Source organism: Aulostomus chinensis, chromosome 20 (assembly GCF_037954235.1).
Source record: "Aulostomus chinensis isolate RoL2024-O1b breed Wild chromosome 20, RoL_Achi_v1.0, whole genome shotgun sequence".
Lineage (NCBI taxonomy): Eukaryota > Metazoa > Chordata > Actinopteri > Syngnathiformes > Aulostomidae > Aulostomus > Aulostomus chinensis.
The window spans coordinates 14,457,257-14,474,432 of record NC_141339.1 but is presented as its reverse complement, the minus strand read 5'-3'; the positions used below and the strand labels follow the sequence as shown (position 1 = coordinate 14,474,432).

The following is a 17,176-nucleotide window of genomic DNA, read 5'->3' as shown; positions in this document are numbered from 1 at the left end:
CACTACATTCCAATGAAAATAGTGTACTTTTAACTCAACCACATTTTAATGAACCACATTACTTAACAGTTACTTCTCTGAGTAAGGTTGGCATCAATGAGACCTGGTGAAAATGATCTCATTTTACATTTCACACCACCGGTTCTGAATTTTTTTTTAACGGAGTAACACCTCAGAAAAAGTACCACCATTATGACCAAAGTCAGAGTGGCCATACTTTGATAGAAAATTGTTATATTACAAAAAAAAACCAAAACCAGGATGTTTGGTCACCCTAAAGTCATTCACATCCGTGCTCCCCTCAAGCATGATGGAGAAAAATGTGAACTCGTGGCCCAACCATCCCACCTGTTTTTGCGCTACTCGAGCAGCCACGGGGGCCTCAGCTCTTCCTCTTAAGAATCCAATAAGGTGATAACTGGAGTCGCAGCTGCTCACAGTGTTGCCTCTTTCCCCGCTAACATTAGCATTAGCATTAGCAGCAAGTGCCGTGGACAGCTGCGCAAGCGACGTGAATGAACGTGACCGCCACATAAGACAAAATTTATAGTGAATTACAATTGTTTTTAAAACTATTTAGTGTTTTGATAATATTCTCTTTTCTTAAATGTTTTTGACTGGTTTCATTTTCCAAACCAATTTTTTTTTTTAAATTCTAAAATGCCCCCATCTACCACTTGAGGGAGCTTGCGTACCATCACAGTTTGAGAATCTTGGTTTTCCGCGGAAGAGCAACACAACTGGAACACACTCGTGTCGAATGACCTGTAGAGGTCAAAGGGTAGAGGATTAACCGCTCCAAGTGCTGGGTTAATACACCTTCATGCCACAACTATCACGCAGAACGAGTTTTTTCATCTGATAGAGTAAACATCAGATTCTTCTCCAGTGGTATTATGAATGGAGACTTTAAGCAGAGCATGATTAGATAAGGGTATTTTTACTAGTGGAAATAAATTATGTTCTTCCTCCATTACATATGGCCAAATGAGGGGACCTTCTGATGGCCGCCACCTACAGGAGAACTCCAGCATGCCTCTTTTAATTAGAGAATGTTAAACACCTGTGATGGGATTGCTTCCAAACGTGTGCGGCACTAACAGTTAAAAAGTGTTTGTCCTCCCTCCATGGAGCGTCACCTGTTTAATGGCACGATGAAATCAAAACTGTGAGATGGACTGAAGGGTCATCAGCGTTTGCTTTAAGTTTGTAGGTCCCAGTTTTGCAGGGCGCTATGACGGCGTACACTCTGGAAGTGACTACAGGGAGTGTGCTGCACACAGGCACATTTGATCACGTGTATGTTACTCTGATCGGAACTGAGGGGCAATCTGAGCGCACTCAGCTGACCAGCTCTGAATCGGCTTTTCCAGCAGGAAAGGTACGGCGTGCGTTTTGATGTTTGAACTCAGATTCTCATCCAGGATCCTTGCTGGGAATGTAGTTTAGAACATGCTGGTGACTATTTTTACTACGTGAAGGATTTAGTTTGAGCAGGTTTATGTTAACATTGATTTTTGTCTTCATCCACAGGTGGGAACATTTTCTGTGACAACCCTTCTTTCTTTAGGATGTCTTCTCCTCCTCAAACTGGAGAAAGATCCTTTCCATGAAGTCCCCGACAGGGATTGGTTTTGCTCCAAAATACTGGTGAAGACACCTGAGGACGACGAGATTCTTTTCCCCTGTCACCAATGGCTGTCCAGGGGTGAACACGTAGAGCTGAGAGGAGGGAGAGGTCTGTGACGCTGCGGTAATCGGTCACTTCTGAAGGCTAAAAGTTACGAATTTCCGTAAATTAAAAAAAAGTCTTTTAAAATCAATCCCTGTCAGCTACAAAGGCCTTTGAAGACGACCATCCGCGTCTTGAGGAACAACGGAAAAAAGAGTTGGTTCAACAAAAATTTATGTACAAGTGAGTATTTCACCAATTACAATCAATTAACAGTTTGATGGACTTATTTTAAATTCTTGTGCATTTCTTTAATTTCCTATTAGGTGGCATAAGTACGCTGAGGGAATGTCTTATATCTTAAACATTGAGGATCCAAATGCTGTTCCTCAAGAACTCAGATCCTCGTTCTCAAAATCCCTTAAATTTAATTCAGCAATAAAAGCTACGTAAGTGCAACGCTGACATTTTTACTTTAAACTGTCTTATACTTTCTTGTGGAGACTTTGAACTACATTTTTTTAAAAATTCAGTCAGAGCGAGCTAGAACAGAAAGGCCTGTCAAATTCTTCCGAGCCCTGGGAAAGCTTCGAGGCCATGAAGGGGGTCTCCTGGTTCAAAGATTCTGCCTTCACAGGTAACTTCTTTTTTTTTTTTTTTTTTTTTTTAAAGAGTGCAGTTGTGTTTCTGTAGAACAACAACACAAAAACAACAACCACCATATGTTCCAGAAACTGTGTCAAAGCTTTGGAAGAACGATGACTTTTTTGGATACCAGTTTCTTAACGGCGTCAACCCCCTTTTGATCAGACGTTGCTCGAAACTCCCTGCCAACTTCCCGGTCACGGATGAAATGGTGAAGCCTTTTCTAGCCAATGGGACCTCTTTGACTGTAGAAAGGGAGGTAGGTTACAGTGCATTTCCTGTGAATAGTTTACTTTTTCTACTTGGGACTCATCTGTTGTTGTTTTTTTTTTTTGTTTTATCTACAGAAGGGTAATATATTCATTGCCGACTACAAAATCCTGGAAGGTCTGCCAACAACTGTACTGAGGGGTAAACCAGTTCCTCTGGCTGCTGCTCTCTGCCTGCTTTACATGAATCCTGAGAAAAAACTACTGCCTGTCGCAATTCAGGTTTCTCTTTGCATAATTTGAATAATCAAGCATGTGTGATTTTTTGTTTTTATTGTTATCTGCTTGTAAAAACTTGCTTTCCTCTTCCTCCAGCTTGGTCAGCAGCCCTCAGAGGAGAACCCCATATTTCTGCCTAGTGACACAGAGTCTGACTGGCTGCTGGCCAAGATATTCATGAGAAATGCAGATACTATCCATCACCAGCTAGTCAGTCATTTGCAGAAAACACACCTCCTGGCAGAGGTTTTTGCAATGGCAACACTCCGTAACCTCCCAAGAGTTCATCCCCTGCATAAGGTATGATTATTTTGTTGTTGTTTTTGTAAAGTACAATTGCAGGTTCTCAATTCTTCCGTCACCACAGTCCCATTCATTTTACTGTCTTTACAGCTGTTGATGCCCCACCATCGACACACCATCCACATTGACATCATTGCAAGGGCTCTTCTTTTTGGTCCCGGTCGAGTTCTGAACCAAGTATGGCTAGCTTTGAACATGGACATTCACACTTAAAAGAACACACCAATGGTTGGTGGAGTTTGACACTCTCTTCATAGCCAGACAAGAGGATGGATAGCCTTCTCTCCTATGTGTCAATTAGGGAGATGGGACCAGCTAGTTAGCTTAGCCTGGTCAGTCGTAGTGGGTGGTAAGTGTCAGGTTATCAAATACACCTTTCCCCAAACTGTTCTTTTCCAGAATATAACTAAGGTTGCACATAATGTTTGTATTTAAATGACAGTTACTACAATTATGAGACACTTCAGAATCAGATGCATGGTTGTTACCATTTTCCTGACTGGGTACAGAGGCTTCCTGTGAAAACTTCCAAAAGGTTGGTTGCGGACCAGAAGAGCAGCTGCTATCATGGCCAACTTGGTGTTTGCAGAATTTGCAGGGCAGACCAGCATTCTAAGGTCTGCTAAAACTTCCCATTCACTCCCATGTATTGTGCTAAGCTAATTAGCCGTCAGCTGGTCTCTGTGGCTCTCAGCTCCCCCCTACATGCAGGGAAGAAGGGTCTTATTTTAATATGGCTTTGAAAAGATGGTCAATAAGTATATTTTACAAAAAGTTGGTTTTCCTTCTAGTATTGTCTGAAAACATCCACGTGGAGAGAACTGCCCGAGATTTGTTTTGGTAATAACTACAATGGTAGTTACTTTTCCCCTTCAGTCTTCCCTTGACGCAGAGGGACAAGTGGAGGTCATGAAAAGGGGACTGTCCCAGACAACCTACATGTCTCTCTGCCTGCCAGATGACATTGCAGCTGGAGGACTGGAATCCATCCCCAACTATCATTACAGAGACGATTCACTGAGGCTATGGAGGATAATTAAAAGGTGATGTGCCTCCCGGCAAGCATATCTGTCAACTGGGAATTTAAACTATGCCACCAGAGAGAAATGCATCGAAAACCACTGTCTCAGCATGTCAATCGGTGTTTAAAAAGGAGGTTTTTTGTACACTTATTTCCAGCTTTGTCACAGCAATGGTGGCATATTATTATCCATGTGACAGTGAAGTGTCTGCAGACTCAGAGCTCCAGGAGTGGATCAATGAGATCTTCTACTATGGCTTTCTGGGAAATGTTGATTCAGGTATTTCACTTATCTGGATAATCTCCCCCGCTATTTTTGTATTTTATTCTTTCGTTAATACCTCACAGGACTCCATTGTTTCGAATAACTTCATTTACAAATTCTGATGAATGAGCAGCGGCAATTTAAAGTAAAGGAGGATAAAAATGCAGTCATGATTCATTTAATTCAAAGGATGTTTCATGTATACTTGCAGTAAATCTATTACGTGTTCCTCCAGGTATCCCTTCAAGATTTCAAACAGTGGAGGAACTGATTAAGTTTGTCACTATGGTGATCTTCACTTCATCCCGTCATGCTGCATTGCATAATGGACAGGTGAATTATTTTGTAAAATTGAAGCTGTTGTTGTTGTAGTGCACTTACGCCACTGGGAGAGACCAAATATCTTCCCCAGTTGCCTTTGGAAACTTAAGTTCATTCAATCAAAAAATAAACTCGTTATTTCATTCATGCATAGACCGAAAAAAGATTTTCAAATGTATAAGTACCATTAATTTTATGTATTAGCCTGACATTCCCTAATGTAGAAAGAGAAACAAATGCACAAATCAGCCCCCCCCCCCCCCCCCCCCAAATTGCCAGAACCACTCTAGAATTGCACACACTTGGGTCAACTGTGTGTGTTTTTGTAAATGACTGCTCTGTTTTCTAGTTTGATTTTCAAGGTTGGATCCCAAACGCTCCATTGTTACTCCACCAAGCACCACCAACAACCAAGGGCCAGAGTAGCATGGCTGACATTCTATTGACTCTGCCAAACAAGGCCATTGGAACTCTTGGTATTTCACTTGTGAGGTCCCTCACCAGGATGTATGATGATTCAGTAAGTCGCGTTTCTCACGTGAACAATGGTTGCATGTTTGTGCACTGTCAAATGTCTGCCATGCCTTTGTTTCCTTGTTCAGGTACCTCTGGGCTCCTACCCTCAGCAACGCTTTGACGAGCCTGCACCGTTAAGAATGATTGAGGATTTTCAAGCCCAACTCTCCACCCTAAGCGAGGCTATTACCGAGAGGAACACTGAGCTTCAGCTGCCTTACAATTACCTGAACCCTAGAGTGATTGAAAACAGTGTAGCCATTTGAAACAAAATCTATAACAATGCAAAAGTCCAATGGACTTCAGAAATTGTAACTGCAGCTCCATAATCTGTGTATTGTAAAGTTCCTTATAAAGACTTGTGGCTGGTGTACTCCTGCGTGGTGGTCAATTTAGCTCTGCATGCTCGGTTGGATTTGAGAAGTTGACATTTACAATCAAGATGTTTTCAGGGAGGATTGAGGCAGCGAAAGGAGCTAAAATAGCTTATTTCAGACAAACTGAGGGGACATTCAGACCAGTATGGTCAATGTTTGAAAATGTGACAGAGGGATATTGTCCAAGAGTGGTCAGTGTCGAGAGGGTGAAGTCCTGGATGTGCAATGTTCATTTGTGCATTTAGATGAAATACTGGAAGTCATCACGATATGACTATGATTCTGGTCGCAATTAATTTCATCATCTTATTCACCTGACTATTCCCCTGAAGCCCGACCGTCTCTGCTGTGATGAGACGCTGACTGGAAGCAACCGACCCATCATGGGATGATTTGGTGTTGCTGCAGTCAGACCGGTAGGTGGTGGAGGGGGCTCCTGCATGGCTTCGTACAGACAGAAAAAGACTTCAGGGCATAGAAAGGAAACTGGATCTACAGCTAACACAAAGAAGCAGGACAGAACTGGTTCCACATTGTTACAAGTTAACACACAACATACCATGAACTGCAGAATTATAATTCTAGACTGCATTTAATGAGGTGCTGCGGATGCCTGATTAAAATTTTGAGAAAATGTCAAGAGCCACTCATTTAGGTTCAGAGACAAACAATGCAGTAATTCTGTTAAAAACTGGATTAAAAATGTTCAAATGCCATTTCTCAGATCTCACAGTTTTAACTGTTGATCTGCCTTTAGAGAATTATTCACCTTAACAAGACTAAAACTAACAAATGACTGAAACGTTATTAAACCCCATGTGTTTTTGTAACAGGTTATGTGATCAAACAAAAACTTTTCCCCAGGTAAAATGGTTAATTTTAAAAAAGACTACTGTTGTGATCCCTCCACATTAGGACAGATCTTGACACCCAGAGTGCACGTCATAAACCCCAGTTACTGTAACTGAGATGCTTAATATTCAGATTTTACTCAGAATAAAAACAGGTGGAGGCTGGCTTAATGCAATTAAAATAAAGGCCATCTGACGACCAAATTGGCTGCCGAAATTAATATTTGTAATCTGAACCAACAGTCTTCAGATATCAGTCTTCCATTGGTAGCTAGTCTCAGGTTTTTGACTTGGGGGCTGGGTGTTCACTTCTTCCAGATCATAAACTGGAATAACAACATTTCATGGACTGAAACTAGCTGTTGGGGTGATAGACAGGTGGTGGGTGGGGATCTTTCCAACACGATAAACTATGTTCATGCTCACAGATGGTCTCAATTCAAACAACTGCAAAGGCACGCCTGGACCAACAGTTGAAGGCAGCAGGCAGGTAAAACTTGCATCTGAGGGTATAAATGTGAACATTTCTTCCTTGTCAGTTTGTGAAACATATATGCAACTATGCATGTACGACAGAATTAAAGTTATGTTTTATTTGGATGCCATACCATTAGCAAAATATTTGATGAAACTGCATTGAAAAAACCTGTGTGAACTATGCTGATATTTTAAAGAGTTGAGTTTTTTTTCCTTTCTTTTTATCAACAGTTTCCACTGAGTAACCATGGCTGAGTACAAGCTGGAGGTAACAACAGGGGACAGACACGGTGGAGGAACGATGGACTGCGTATACGTTACCTTATTTGGAACAGAGGGGCAGAGTGAGCGAACGAAGTTGGACAACTTTGGCATTGACTTTTTTGCAGGAAAAGTAAGTCAAGTCCAAGTTACTAATATTTACAAACTGAATTTCAATTGGTCAAGGACAGTATAAGATTGGACATGAAGCTGCCTGGACTTTTTGTGTTTCAGTCAGCGCTGTATAAACCCCTGGTCCAAAGTCTCATTCTGTTCATTTACACTAATAAACAACCTGCAGACAAATAACACTCCCTCCTTTTATTTCTGTCGTACACATGCACGTGAGGTCTCTCACTCTGTATTTTTCATTCCTTTTTTTTCTTTTTTTTTTAAAAACACTTGAATTTCCAGGACTACTTTCCTTCACCTACATGACATCAGGAATGGGGGTGGGAGAGAACGGAGTCAGCGTCAGCATCGGCATTAAGCAACCAGATAATACAACGAAGCCTGCTGCATAGCCCTTGGGTTTACCGTGAATAGGGTTGGAAATAAGGAAAGACCAGTGTGTGTTTTATGCCTAAAGTTAATAAACTGAACTTGGAAATTGTTTGAACTTGTTGCATTTGTTATAGCAGCTCATTTTATTAATCTGTTTTGATAATCAGGTGATAGCATGCAGGATGCTGGTGCCAGCAACTCAGTGGTTAGTAAAGATAAATAACTAAATATTATCAGGTTCTCAATGGTATTTCAATGGGGGGGGGGGGGGGGGTGGGGGAGCTGGGCAGCGGTGCAAAGACCTCGCACACTGCGCTTCTCTTCTCTTGCAGCCCAGGAGGCTGCAGACCTGTAGAGGCTCAGGCTGCCCAGACCCTCTGCCTTTCTCCTTCCATCTTTTTCATATCCCTCATCTGTCTGACCTTCTTTCTTGCCCTCGTATCTCTCTCTCTCTTTGTCTCTGTTCCTCTCTTCCTTGAGGATATGTCTGTTTCCCTTACCTGTCTTTGTCTCTGCCCCCATTTTCCTGGTTTTCTTCATCCCAGTGAATCAAAGTAGATGGCAGCTCCAATGAACCTCGGTCTGTTCATCATTCGTGCCTGTTAAAAGGAAGGTTTTCATCAGAGCTGTGGCAGGATGTGCTCACTCATATAGAAGTGTTAGGTGACAAGTACATGAGAGTATTGTGCTGGACCAGCTTTACCAATAAAGCGTCATGAGATAACTTGTAATGATTTGCGGCTATACAAATAAAACTGACTTGATTCAGGACAATGAGTCATACAGGGTGTCATTTGTCTGCCGGTGACACTGAACCAGCAGTCAGGATTTGCTCAACAGGCAGTCGGTGTCAAGTCAGTGGCAGGAGAAGCTCAATCTGTGGCTGTTCTGTAAATAATTTAAATCTTCTGATCAAAGACATTGGTCTAAAGCTAACGGAGGCTTTTTGAAATACTTGTTGAATAAATACATAATAAATGCAGTGATCCCTATTCATTTCTTGAAATCAAGTTTGCAAAAAACCCATACGCATCCATGTTAAACAGCACCCTCTTCCTCCCTAAGCTCCACCCATTCCCAGTTTAACCCTTGACTCCTCGAATACGGGTAGATAATTTTGGTGGTTGCACAGATACAGATAATGATGTACTCGCTCATGCCGAGGTCCAACTTATTTATCAGGACTAATTACAGTTCGGCATCTTGCCTGAGGGCAATTTTACATGGTTACCAAGCGATTGAACCAGCGACCGTTCTGTTGCTAGAAGGCAATGGTCTTTCTGACCCACGCCTCCATTAATACCTTGAGGCAGGAACTACAGCAAGCAGTAAAGGACAAACACACCGCAATCATTATAATTACTTTGTATTATTACCTTCCTATGTGACTGATTTGCAGGCGACACTACCAAAAACCTACCCTTATTAAAATTCTGTTTTTATTACCCTTTACTTTTAGATTGAGACCTACACCATAAAAGCCGGTTCATCTCTGGGGAAGGTTCTGTTGGTCAAGGTGGAAAAAGATCCCCATTTCCTTCTCTCAGATGATGACTGGTACTGCTCCACAATCCGGGTGACGGATCCAGAGGGATGTTCCATTCTTTTCCCCTGTTACAGATGGGTGTCCAATGGAGAACACGTGGAACTGAGAGGAGGAAAAGGTCTGCGTAAGATACTCGCAAGAACAGAGTACCACACGGTAGTCTTAGGTTTTTCGTCGTTATTTAGAATATTGTTGAATATGTGGTATGTTTGTATTTCAGCCATGAAGGTTTTTGAGGTTGAGCATCCCATCTTGGTTGACCACCGGGAACAAGAGCTGAAATTCAAGAAGGACACATACAAGTAAGTTTCTATCTACTGAGCATGTTCTCAAAGCTGCAGCAAGTTCTCAGAAGTGGATTTGGAGAAGTTAGATTTTGAAAATTGTCTTTTATTTATTGCTCTTCAGATGGAAGATTTCCAATGACGGTCTACCTCACCTCATCAATCTCAGTCCCTCTGAGCTACCAGCTGAAGTCCGCTTCTCGAAACTCAGATCAGATCAAATGGATCGAGTAAAAAAGATGACGTGGGTCTTTATAGAAATTAAGGATGATCACATCTGGGTTCCAACTGTGTGAACTGTTTATGCTTTGAAGCACAATAGTAAACAAGCAATGGGCCTCATTCATGAAATGTTCTTGCATACAAATTTGTTTTTTCACACCATGGGACTTTTTAAGGCATCAGTTTAGTCTTACAGCCAGGAAGCGAAGCCTCATTGCGATTTGTAAATCCTTGTTCCTGACTTGTAGAACCTCTTAAAAACACTCGCTTGCAAAGACATAAAGGTTATAAGAGGAACACAATAAATTCCAGGAGCAGGGAGTTAAAACAGCAATCAGGCTCTCCTTCCTGTCTGTCAGATTAAGTTCAGGGTCAGAAAAATGTATTTGGTCCTTAACAAGAAAATGTGGGTATCAGAACATGTCATGAATGAGGCTCATTGATAATTGTATTTTCTTCAATTCAGGGAATTTAATTTTTTTTCTTTTACCCGTCCTGTTTCAGAGGCATTGAATTATTGATAAAAGGTCTGATTGGGACTACTGAAAATTGGGAAAACATTGAAGACACGAAAAACATCTTCTGGTTCAAAAAGACAAACATATCAGGTACATTTTTTGACATCATTGACATCGACAATATGGAAGCACTGCATAAATATACTTCTGTATCATCATGTTCACTTCTAAAAACAGTTTGTCCAATCTCATCATAAGTTGATCAGGATATTAGGATGTGGAACATTGCTCGCTAGACCGAACCCAGCTTTTATAATCAAGTATAGCTCTTTTGGAAACTGTAAAAATACAACTAAAACGACTTGTTTTTTTCCCTCCAGAGTACGTTGCAGAACACTGGAAAGACGATGACTTCTATGCATACCAGTTTCTGAATGGAATTAACCCCAACTTAATCAAGCGCTGCTCTGAGCTTCCCCCTAATTTCCCAGTCACAGATGACATGCTGAAGCCATTCCTCAAGAATGGATGCTGCCTGCAGCGGGAGATGACTGTACGTCTGATGAGCTCCTTCAAATGCACAATCATTTTGACTTTGGGAGACAATTGTAATTGAACTCCAATGAAATTTGAACTGCATACATTTAGTACAAATACTAGCTGGAGTTCTAAAAATAACTTGAATGTCCATTTTTACACCTTGAATTATAAGCCCAAAAGGGGTGATTTAAAGTTTTTCTTCAGTCATTTCATGATCACATATAGACAGGAACAACATATGATGAACTACATGTCCAATATAACCAGACACATTTTATTACATCACAGGGAAATAATCACTGAGTTCAACTGAACATGGTTTACATTACAGTAGATCATTAGTATTCATTCCAAAAATCCCATCCCAAATTCATTTCCTCGTTTCAAGAATGAGGGAAAACAAACCAAAGCAGTAGTAGATATACCACATCTGAATGTCTTCAACACTTCTTTCTTCTGTCTTCAAACACAGAAAGGCAACATATTCCTCTGTGACCTGAAGAAAATGGATGGAATAGCTCCTCAAACCTATAATGGAGAACGTCTGCATGTTACCCCTGGTCTCTGTTTATTCTACTTGAACCAAGAAAACAAACTGCTGCCAGTTGCAATACAGGTATTTCGCTCAGTGACAGTAGCCTATATATGTATGAGTATGTATGTATGTATGAGTGCTTTCAGATAACTGTGGGCAATTTTCCTATTCCTTACATTTTTAGTCCAGATGTCTTAAACATTGCAACAACTCTAGACAGCAAAGGACAACAGCATACTTTGTCACTTGCTAATGGCTTTGACTTGAAAGTGTGCAAAATCCACGGCCACAAAAGTTTGATGTTAGGTCAGCAAATTTTTGGCAATACACAGGGCTGGGTGATACGGCAAATATATGATACCCCAATAGTTTTAATGGCAGTATCACCATCTTGAGTTTATCATGATTCTTCAGTTTTTCATTTTGGTTCAGAACATTTTTTGCATTTACAGTAATTTAGGGCTTCCCTTCTGCTTGCAAACAAGGAGGGAGGGGGGGGGGGGCGCTTCTATTTGGTTCCTAAACTCCTCAAAGTAATTTGATTGTGATTTATGAATTCACTTCCAAGAACAACATGCAGAGTTTCTAACACAGAGCAGACATGATGATTCTATACGGAGATAATTAAAGAAGAAATGATAAGTCCCCCCTCATATTGACACTATTGGCTTTATGTGACTCAAGATACCAAGGGACGATTTTCTTAACCTGGAGTTGACATAAAGAAGTTTTCCAGCCAGTCTAGAACCTCCACAACTGATAAAGTGCAGAAAAAATGTTTATACTGACCATTATTACTGACAGGAAATGCCAAGTCCACCCTCCTCCAAATAAGCTAATGCTTAAGGTGGTAAGAGCACGCCATTTTGCTGGGTTGTGTTTATGTGCCTGTAATTACGGATGCATGGAATGGGACAGACCAGCAAATTGTGTGATTTGGATAAGAGAAAAATGTTTCATGTCCAAATCTAGAATGCAACAGGAAAAATGTCCACCGACACACGATGTAAATGATCTCTACATGATGACAATTGTGGACAAATTCTAATTGTTAGGGGTCTATTATTGTCATATTGCACATTCGTAGCTCTATCTAACTAAAACATAAGGCCTTGCAAAAGCAGAGTCTTAGGTAATACCCAGGGTCACCAGTTCTGTCTCCAAATACAAATGCATTCTTGAAAAAGTTTCCAAGGCTAGCAGGGTGGAATGCATTCACGTAATACGGTGACACGTTGACGGGGATTGTCGAGGCTTCCATTCATTCATGATTCTCTAAAAAAAACAAAACAAAACTGCCATTAAGACCTTGAGAAACTTTATTTCACCACCTCATGAGAGCTTGAATACATTTCCACAACATTTATGACAAACTACTTCACACAATGCACGAGTATGTTCACCAACTGTGTTTCATTATTTTACCCAACTATCAATTACATGTGTTTCCAGCTGCAGCAACAACCTTCTGAACAGAATCCCATCTTTCTGCCCAGCGACTCAGACACTGACTGGCTTCTGGCCAAGATGTTCTTCAAAAATGCAGATCTCATGGATCACCAGGCAGTCCATCACCTCATGAAAACTCACTACCTGGCAGAGGTGTTCGCCATTTCCACTGTCCGCAACTTCCCAGTGATTCATCCTATTTACAAGGTACTAGAGCAATAACATTCAAAACAAACTGCAGAGAGAAATGGCTGAAGATGATGATGTGTTAACTATTACATAGACCAACTTGATTGTAGTGATGATGCGTCACATTCAGGGATGCATGAGACAGAGTGTGTTTCCACCTTGTCTGTCATCGATAGAATCGCAATGCTGCACATGTGCCAGCCTGATTGGTGCGCCCATGAAATAGCACTTCACACCCATAACGCCATTGTTCAATGACCAGCCTCTTCTATGGTCTATGCCACAAATGATTTCTGGTGTTCCAAAATAGCAATGTGCCATGGTTGCGCCTGACCACGCCTCATTAACATACTTAAGCAACTGCCGATGCAGATGGAGCGCAAGTTCATTTGCCATTTAGAAGGCAAGGCGCTTGATGTGAACACATTAGCGCCGGCTTTAAGCTTGCAATGACGTCTGTGTTTCACAGAGCGCTAGCTTGCACCATGCGAACAATAGGGCCCACAGTCTGTCCAATATGACTGAACCCAACTTCAAAAAGGAAAAAAAATGTTAAAATACACCTGTGCCAGCAGAAAAAGAGAAATCAATTATGGTCTCCATTGATGATTGATAACCCTATTTGTTGAAATAAACATTGCACTTACTCTGGGATTTGTTTATGCCTCCCTCTCTCTGTACAGCTGCTGATACCACACTTCCGCTACACTCTCCATATCAACACGACTGGACGCTTGGTTCTTTTTGGACCTAATCAGGGTTTAAGTATTGTATGGATCTGGCTATTTTTTATGTCTGACTCTTAACAGTACAGCAATTTTTTTAATTCGTTTTTACGTCAAAAAAAATGATGATTCATTTTTCTGACTTAATTATCAGAGTTCACTTGGTCAAGAGGGCATCACTGAGCTCATGAGGAGGTCTCACGCTGAAACTACCTACAGCTCTCTCTGTCTGCCAGATGACATAACTGCTCGAGGACTGGAGTCTATTCCCAACTTCTACTACAGAGATGATGGCCTGAAGCTGTGGAACATCATCAATGGGTTTCTGCTTATTCTTTCTTTCATATATAATACAATCAATTGGCTGAGGAAGTTTGATCTCATCACTGAGCCCAATTTGGATGGCTCATGCAGTGTTTGATTGACGGGGACAAGGGTTGTGTCTAAGGGTGCACTGATTTATCAACTCAACATTTGTACTGGCTGATACAGAAGCGGTTGTGCTTTTACGGGCTCCTGGCAATGGGCTTGCTGAGTGTTCTAAATAATATGCAGTCAAATGAAGCTGTCCACTTGGCACTGCACTCGTCCGTGGAGCCTCTGATTGTCTGCGAATGGTAGCAGGTGAGCATGCAGACTTATTGTCATCGAGGAGTAACGTTAAGACCAGTGCCTTTCACAAAGTTGACAAACAGGCAATACAGAACTCAAAAACACTTACACAGACTTTGTTTTGAATGTTTCTTGAATGGTGTCCGCTCATCCTTTCCTAAAGGCTCTGTGTTACCATTGTCCTCCATTTGCCTAAAAACACAATTGTATCAATAACTGCATGCAACAGGAAGCTGATGGAAGGTTTCTCCTCTGCTGGATAACAAGAGAACTGCTTCAAAATAACCCTGTGAGCTCATAAAGCCAGCACTTCGAATGAGTCATTACATACGACTCCACCTTCAAATGAACACTCAAGCTTTGAACAACAAGTGACAACCCAAGCGCACACATGTGCAAGAAAATCTCTGCTGTGTGGGAGTTATAATCTGTTGAGGAGAAAAATAAGTGACTGGCTTTTGGCAAGATTTTTTCCAGTGAAATTTCAACTTTGAAAGTGTTGAGTGTTGGTTACTAGCCAAACTATTCAATTTAAAGTCTTAGCCTTGCATTTCCACATCGGTCACCCCCAGTTGTTCGATGTCTCAAAACATCGAAGGCATTCAATCATACCATACATTATCTGGGACAGTGTTCTCTCAAGCCAAGATACTTATGCAGAAGATACTCAACACTCTTTCAAATCCTTTTGCGGAAACTGAGAATTTAGACAAAATAGTAATTTAAGACATTCTTTAATTTTTGAAAGTTTGTGCACAATGCAGCATTGCCCAGATTCGTTTGCTACGTAGCTTCATTCACTCATCATTATTTCCTGTTACACTGTAGCAAACCTCTCCATTGTGAGATCGTCATTGCAGCCATCCAGTCAACTTAGACCCTCAGACCCCAGACCTCAAACTAAGCACTGCATTTCTTCCAGGAACCAGCAATGAACACATCAAGTTTGAAGTTGATCATCGTAAGCAGACATAAAGAGATATGATTAACTCTGCTGTTTTACTTTAATAAGGTTTGTGAAGGGAATAGTGGAGTTCTATTACCCCTCTGACAGTGAGGTGGAGAGGGACTGTGAGCTCCAGGAATGGATCTGTGAGATATTCACCCATGGCTTCTTAGGAAACACATGCTCAGGTATTTGATGGATAAACACAATGTATATGTTGCATCCTGCAGTGCATTGAGATGTTCCCAGCAGATATCTAACTCACCGAGACAATGGTGGTGTTGCCAACAGGGATTCCCCAGTGCTTCCACACTGCTGAAGAAGTGACCAAGTTTATCACCATGGTGATCTTCAATGTGTCAGCTCAGCATGCTGCAGTAAATAATGGACAGGTGAGGCACTTGTAAATTGATGGAAAATTGCATATCTTTTAAATGTTAAGTTTAAGTATAATTGCTTTTCAGACTTATGGGGTGAACACAAAAGTGACTGAAGCTTTTTTGTGATTTTAGTATGACTACTTCTCCTTCATACCCAACGGCTCAATCCTGCTGCGTAAACCACCTCCAACCACTAAGGGGCAATCAAGTATCAAGACAGTTTTGGAGACGCTCCCAAACATTGACGAGACAGTTAAACTTGTAGCTTTACTATCGCTGCTCTCACAAAGATTCTCAGATGCTGTAAGTTTGATAAAAAAAAAAAATCATTGCTTCAAGTAAGCTCATCATGGGTGATTGAACTTTTGAGAATTTCTTGACTAATTGTACTATAAATTATTGTTTTTTTGGTAGGTGCTCCTGGGTTCATACCCTGAAGAACGATTTGATGAATCACTTCCTCAGCAGATCATCAAGGAATTTCAAGCCAAGTTGTCTGACCTTAGTGAAGCGATCAACTCAAGAAACTCACAACTTGAAGTGCCCTACACATATTTGAACCCTACTGAAATAGAAAACAGTATAACTATTTAAGCGAATTGAGGCAGTGATACTGCATTACGTTTCCCAACACGTCTTGTTTGCTGGGAGTTGCATTAACCATAAAATACTATGGGTGTTATTTTACTGTTTTGTTTGAGTTGTATCACAATAAGTAAGCCAATGGTAATACAATAATTTGTATGTTTAGCAGCAACAAAACTGATCCATAAACCAACTTAACATTTTTATTTGAACGTTGTGCAAGAAAATATATGGTTTAAGTTATGTATTTAGTTTGACATAAAAGTGAAGCCAGTCACTGTGGAAAAAAACAAAAACATAAAAACAAAACAACTTGTCAAGGATAGCATGAAAAAAAGTCTGACTTGTTTCCATTGTGGTCCTTGATGAGGTAACATTCAAGATGGCTGAATAAGTCCAAGTGGCTCAACAGCATCCAAATATAGCAAACCATTACAGCTGAAATCATATATTCTCAACCTATAGGCCAACATCTTGGTGATTCAATCCATTACCAGTAAACCAGTTTTTGATCCTTTTTGAAAGGCTAATATTTGTCTGCACTTCTATATGCTGAGATGACTTGTAAAACTTGCAAACACTTGGTTGAACTGCGTTAGCATAAGTACTTGTTTTGCTGTATTCCTTACTCCTTAACTTGTGGAGACTTGTGATCTCTGCATGTGTCGATTGTATTGGCAAATGATTTTGTGGGAATTAAACTCAGAAAAATACTCTTCATTGACTTTATCCTTAATCAACAAAAATTTCCACCACAAAGTTTTTGCAAGTTGTACTAAGCTCCTAATGCTGACATCTGCAGGCCCTTTAGATTGAGGTAACATGGTATTTTAAGTATATCAAACTATTTGGCAATCAGATCATGCTTCCACAACACTTATGACATGAGATACCACAATTCTACAGCAGATGACACTCAATGACCACAAATAGCTGGCCAACACTTTTGCTTGTCAGGGTAATATCTCTGAAGCAGTGATTAGTTGTTTTTTTTGAGATGTGCA

General features: G+C 40.8%; 3 protein-coding genes across 8 annotated transcripts in view; 2 read left to right on the top strand and 1 right to left on the bottom strand.

Annotated features, from left to right (window-relative positions):
* grm1a (glutamate receptor, metabotropic 1a) overlaps positions 1-17,176 on the bottom strand; it is a 60,204-nt gene that overhangs the window by 40,953 nt on the left and 2,075 nt on the right. For 2 of the 6 annotated variants that reach the window (XM_086190078.1, XM_086190083.1), the window contains exons 2-6: positions 15,473-15,579; positions 14,371-14,453; positions 9,173-9,349; positions 8,202-8,300; positions 5,923-6,052 (exon numbers count right to left, since the gene is read on the bottom strand). The gene's annotated coding sequence lies outside the window, so the exon portion shown is untranslated. The remainder of the gene's footprint in view (positions 1-5,922; positions 6,053-8,201; positions 8,301-9,172; positions 9,350-14,370; positions 14,454-15,472; positions 15,580-17,176) is intronic. The other 4 variants (XM_086190080.1, XM_086190079.1, XM_086190081.1 and 1 more) reach the window with 4 other exon arrangements.
* Positions 1,089-5,610, top strand: LOC147242943 (polyunsaturated fatty acid lipoxygenase ALOX8-like). Its single transcript, XM_086190086.1, has 14 exons — positions 1,089-1,381; positions 1,534-1,738; positions 1,834-1,915; positions 1,999-2,121; positions 2,206-2,309; positions 2,404-2,576; positions 2,665-2,808; positions 2,902-3,105; positions 3,199-3,285; positions 3,985-4,151; positions 4,288-4,409; positions 4,630-4,727; positions 5,065-5,235; positions 5,318-5,610. The coding sequence occupies exons 1-14, from the start codon at positions 1,235-1,237 to the stop codon at positions 5,495-5,497; spliced, it is 2,007 nt and encodes a 668-aa protein (XP_086046212.1). The 5' UTR covers positions 1,089-1,234; the 3' UTR covers positions 5,498-5,610.
* On the top strand, positions 7,086-16,228 carry LOC147242942 (hydroperoxide isomerase ALOXE3-like). The gene is made up of 14 exons (XM_086189133.1): positions 7,086-7,330; positions 9,161-9,365; positions 9,468-9,549; positions 9,656-9,775; positions 10,258-10,361; positions 10,592-10,764; positions 11,224-11,367; positions 12,739-12,942; positions 13,608-13,694; positions 13,804-13,970; positions 15,274-15,395; positions 15,499-15,599; positions 15,720-15,890; positions 16,002-16,228. Exons 1-14 carry the CDS (start codon positions 7,184-7,186, stop codon positions 16,179-16,181), a joined length of 2,007 nt encoding a protein of 668 aa, XP_086045259.1. The 5' UTR covers positions 7,086-7,183; the 3' UTR covers positions 16,182-16,228.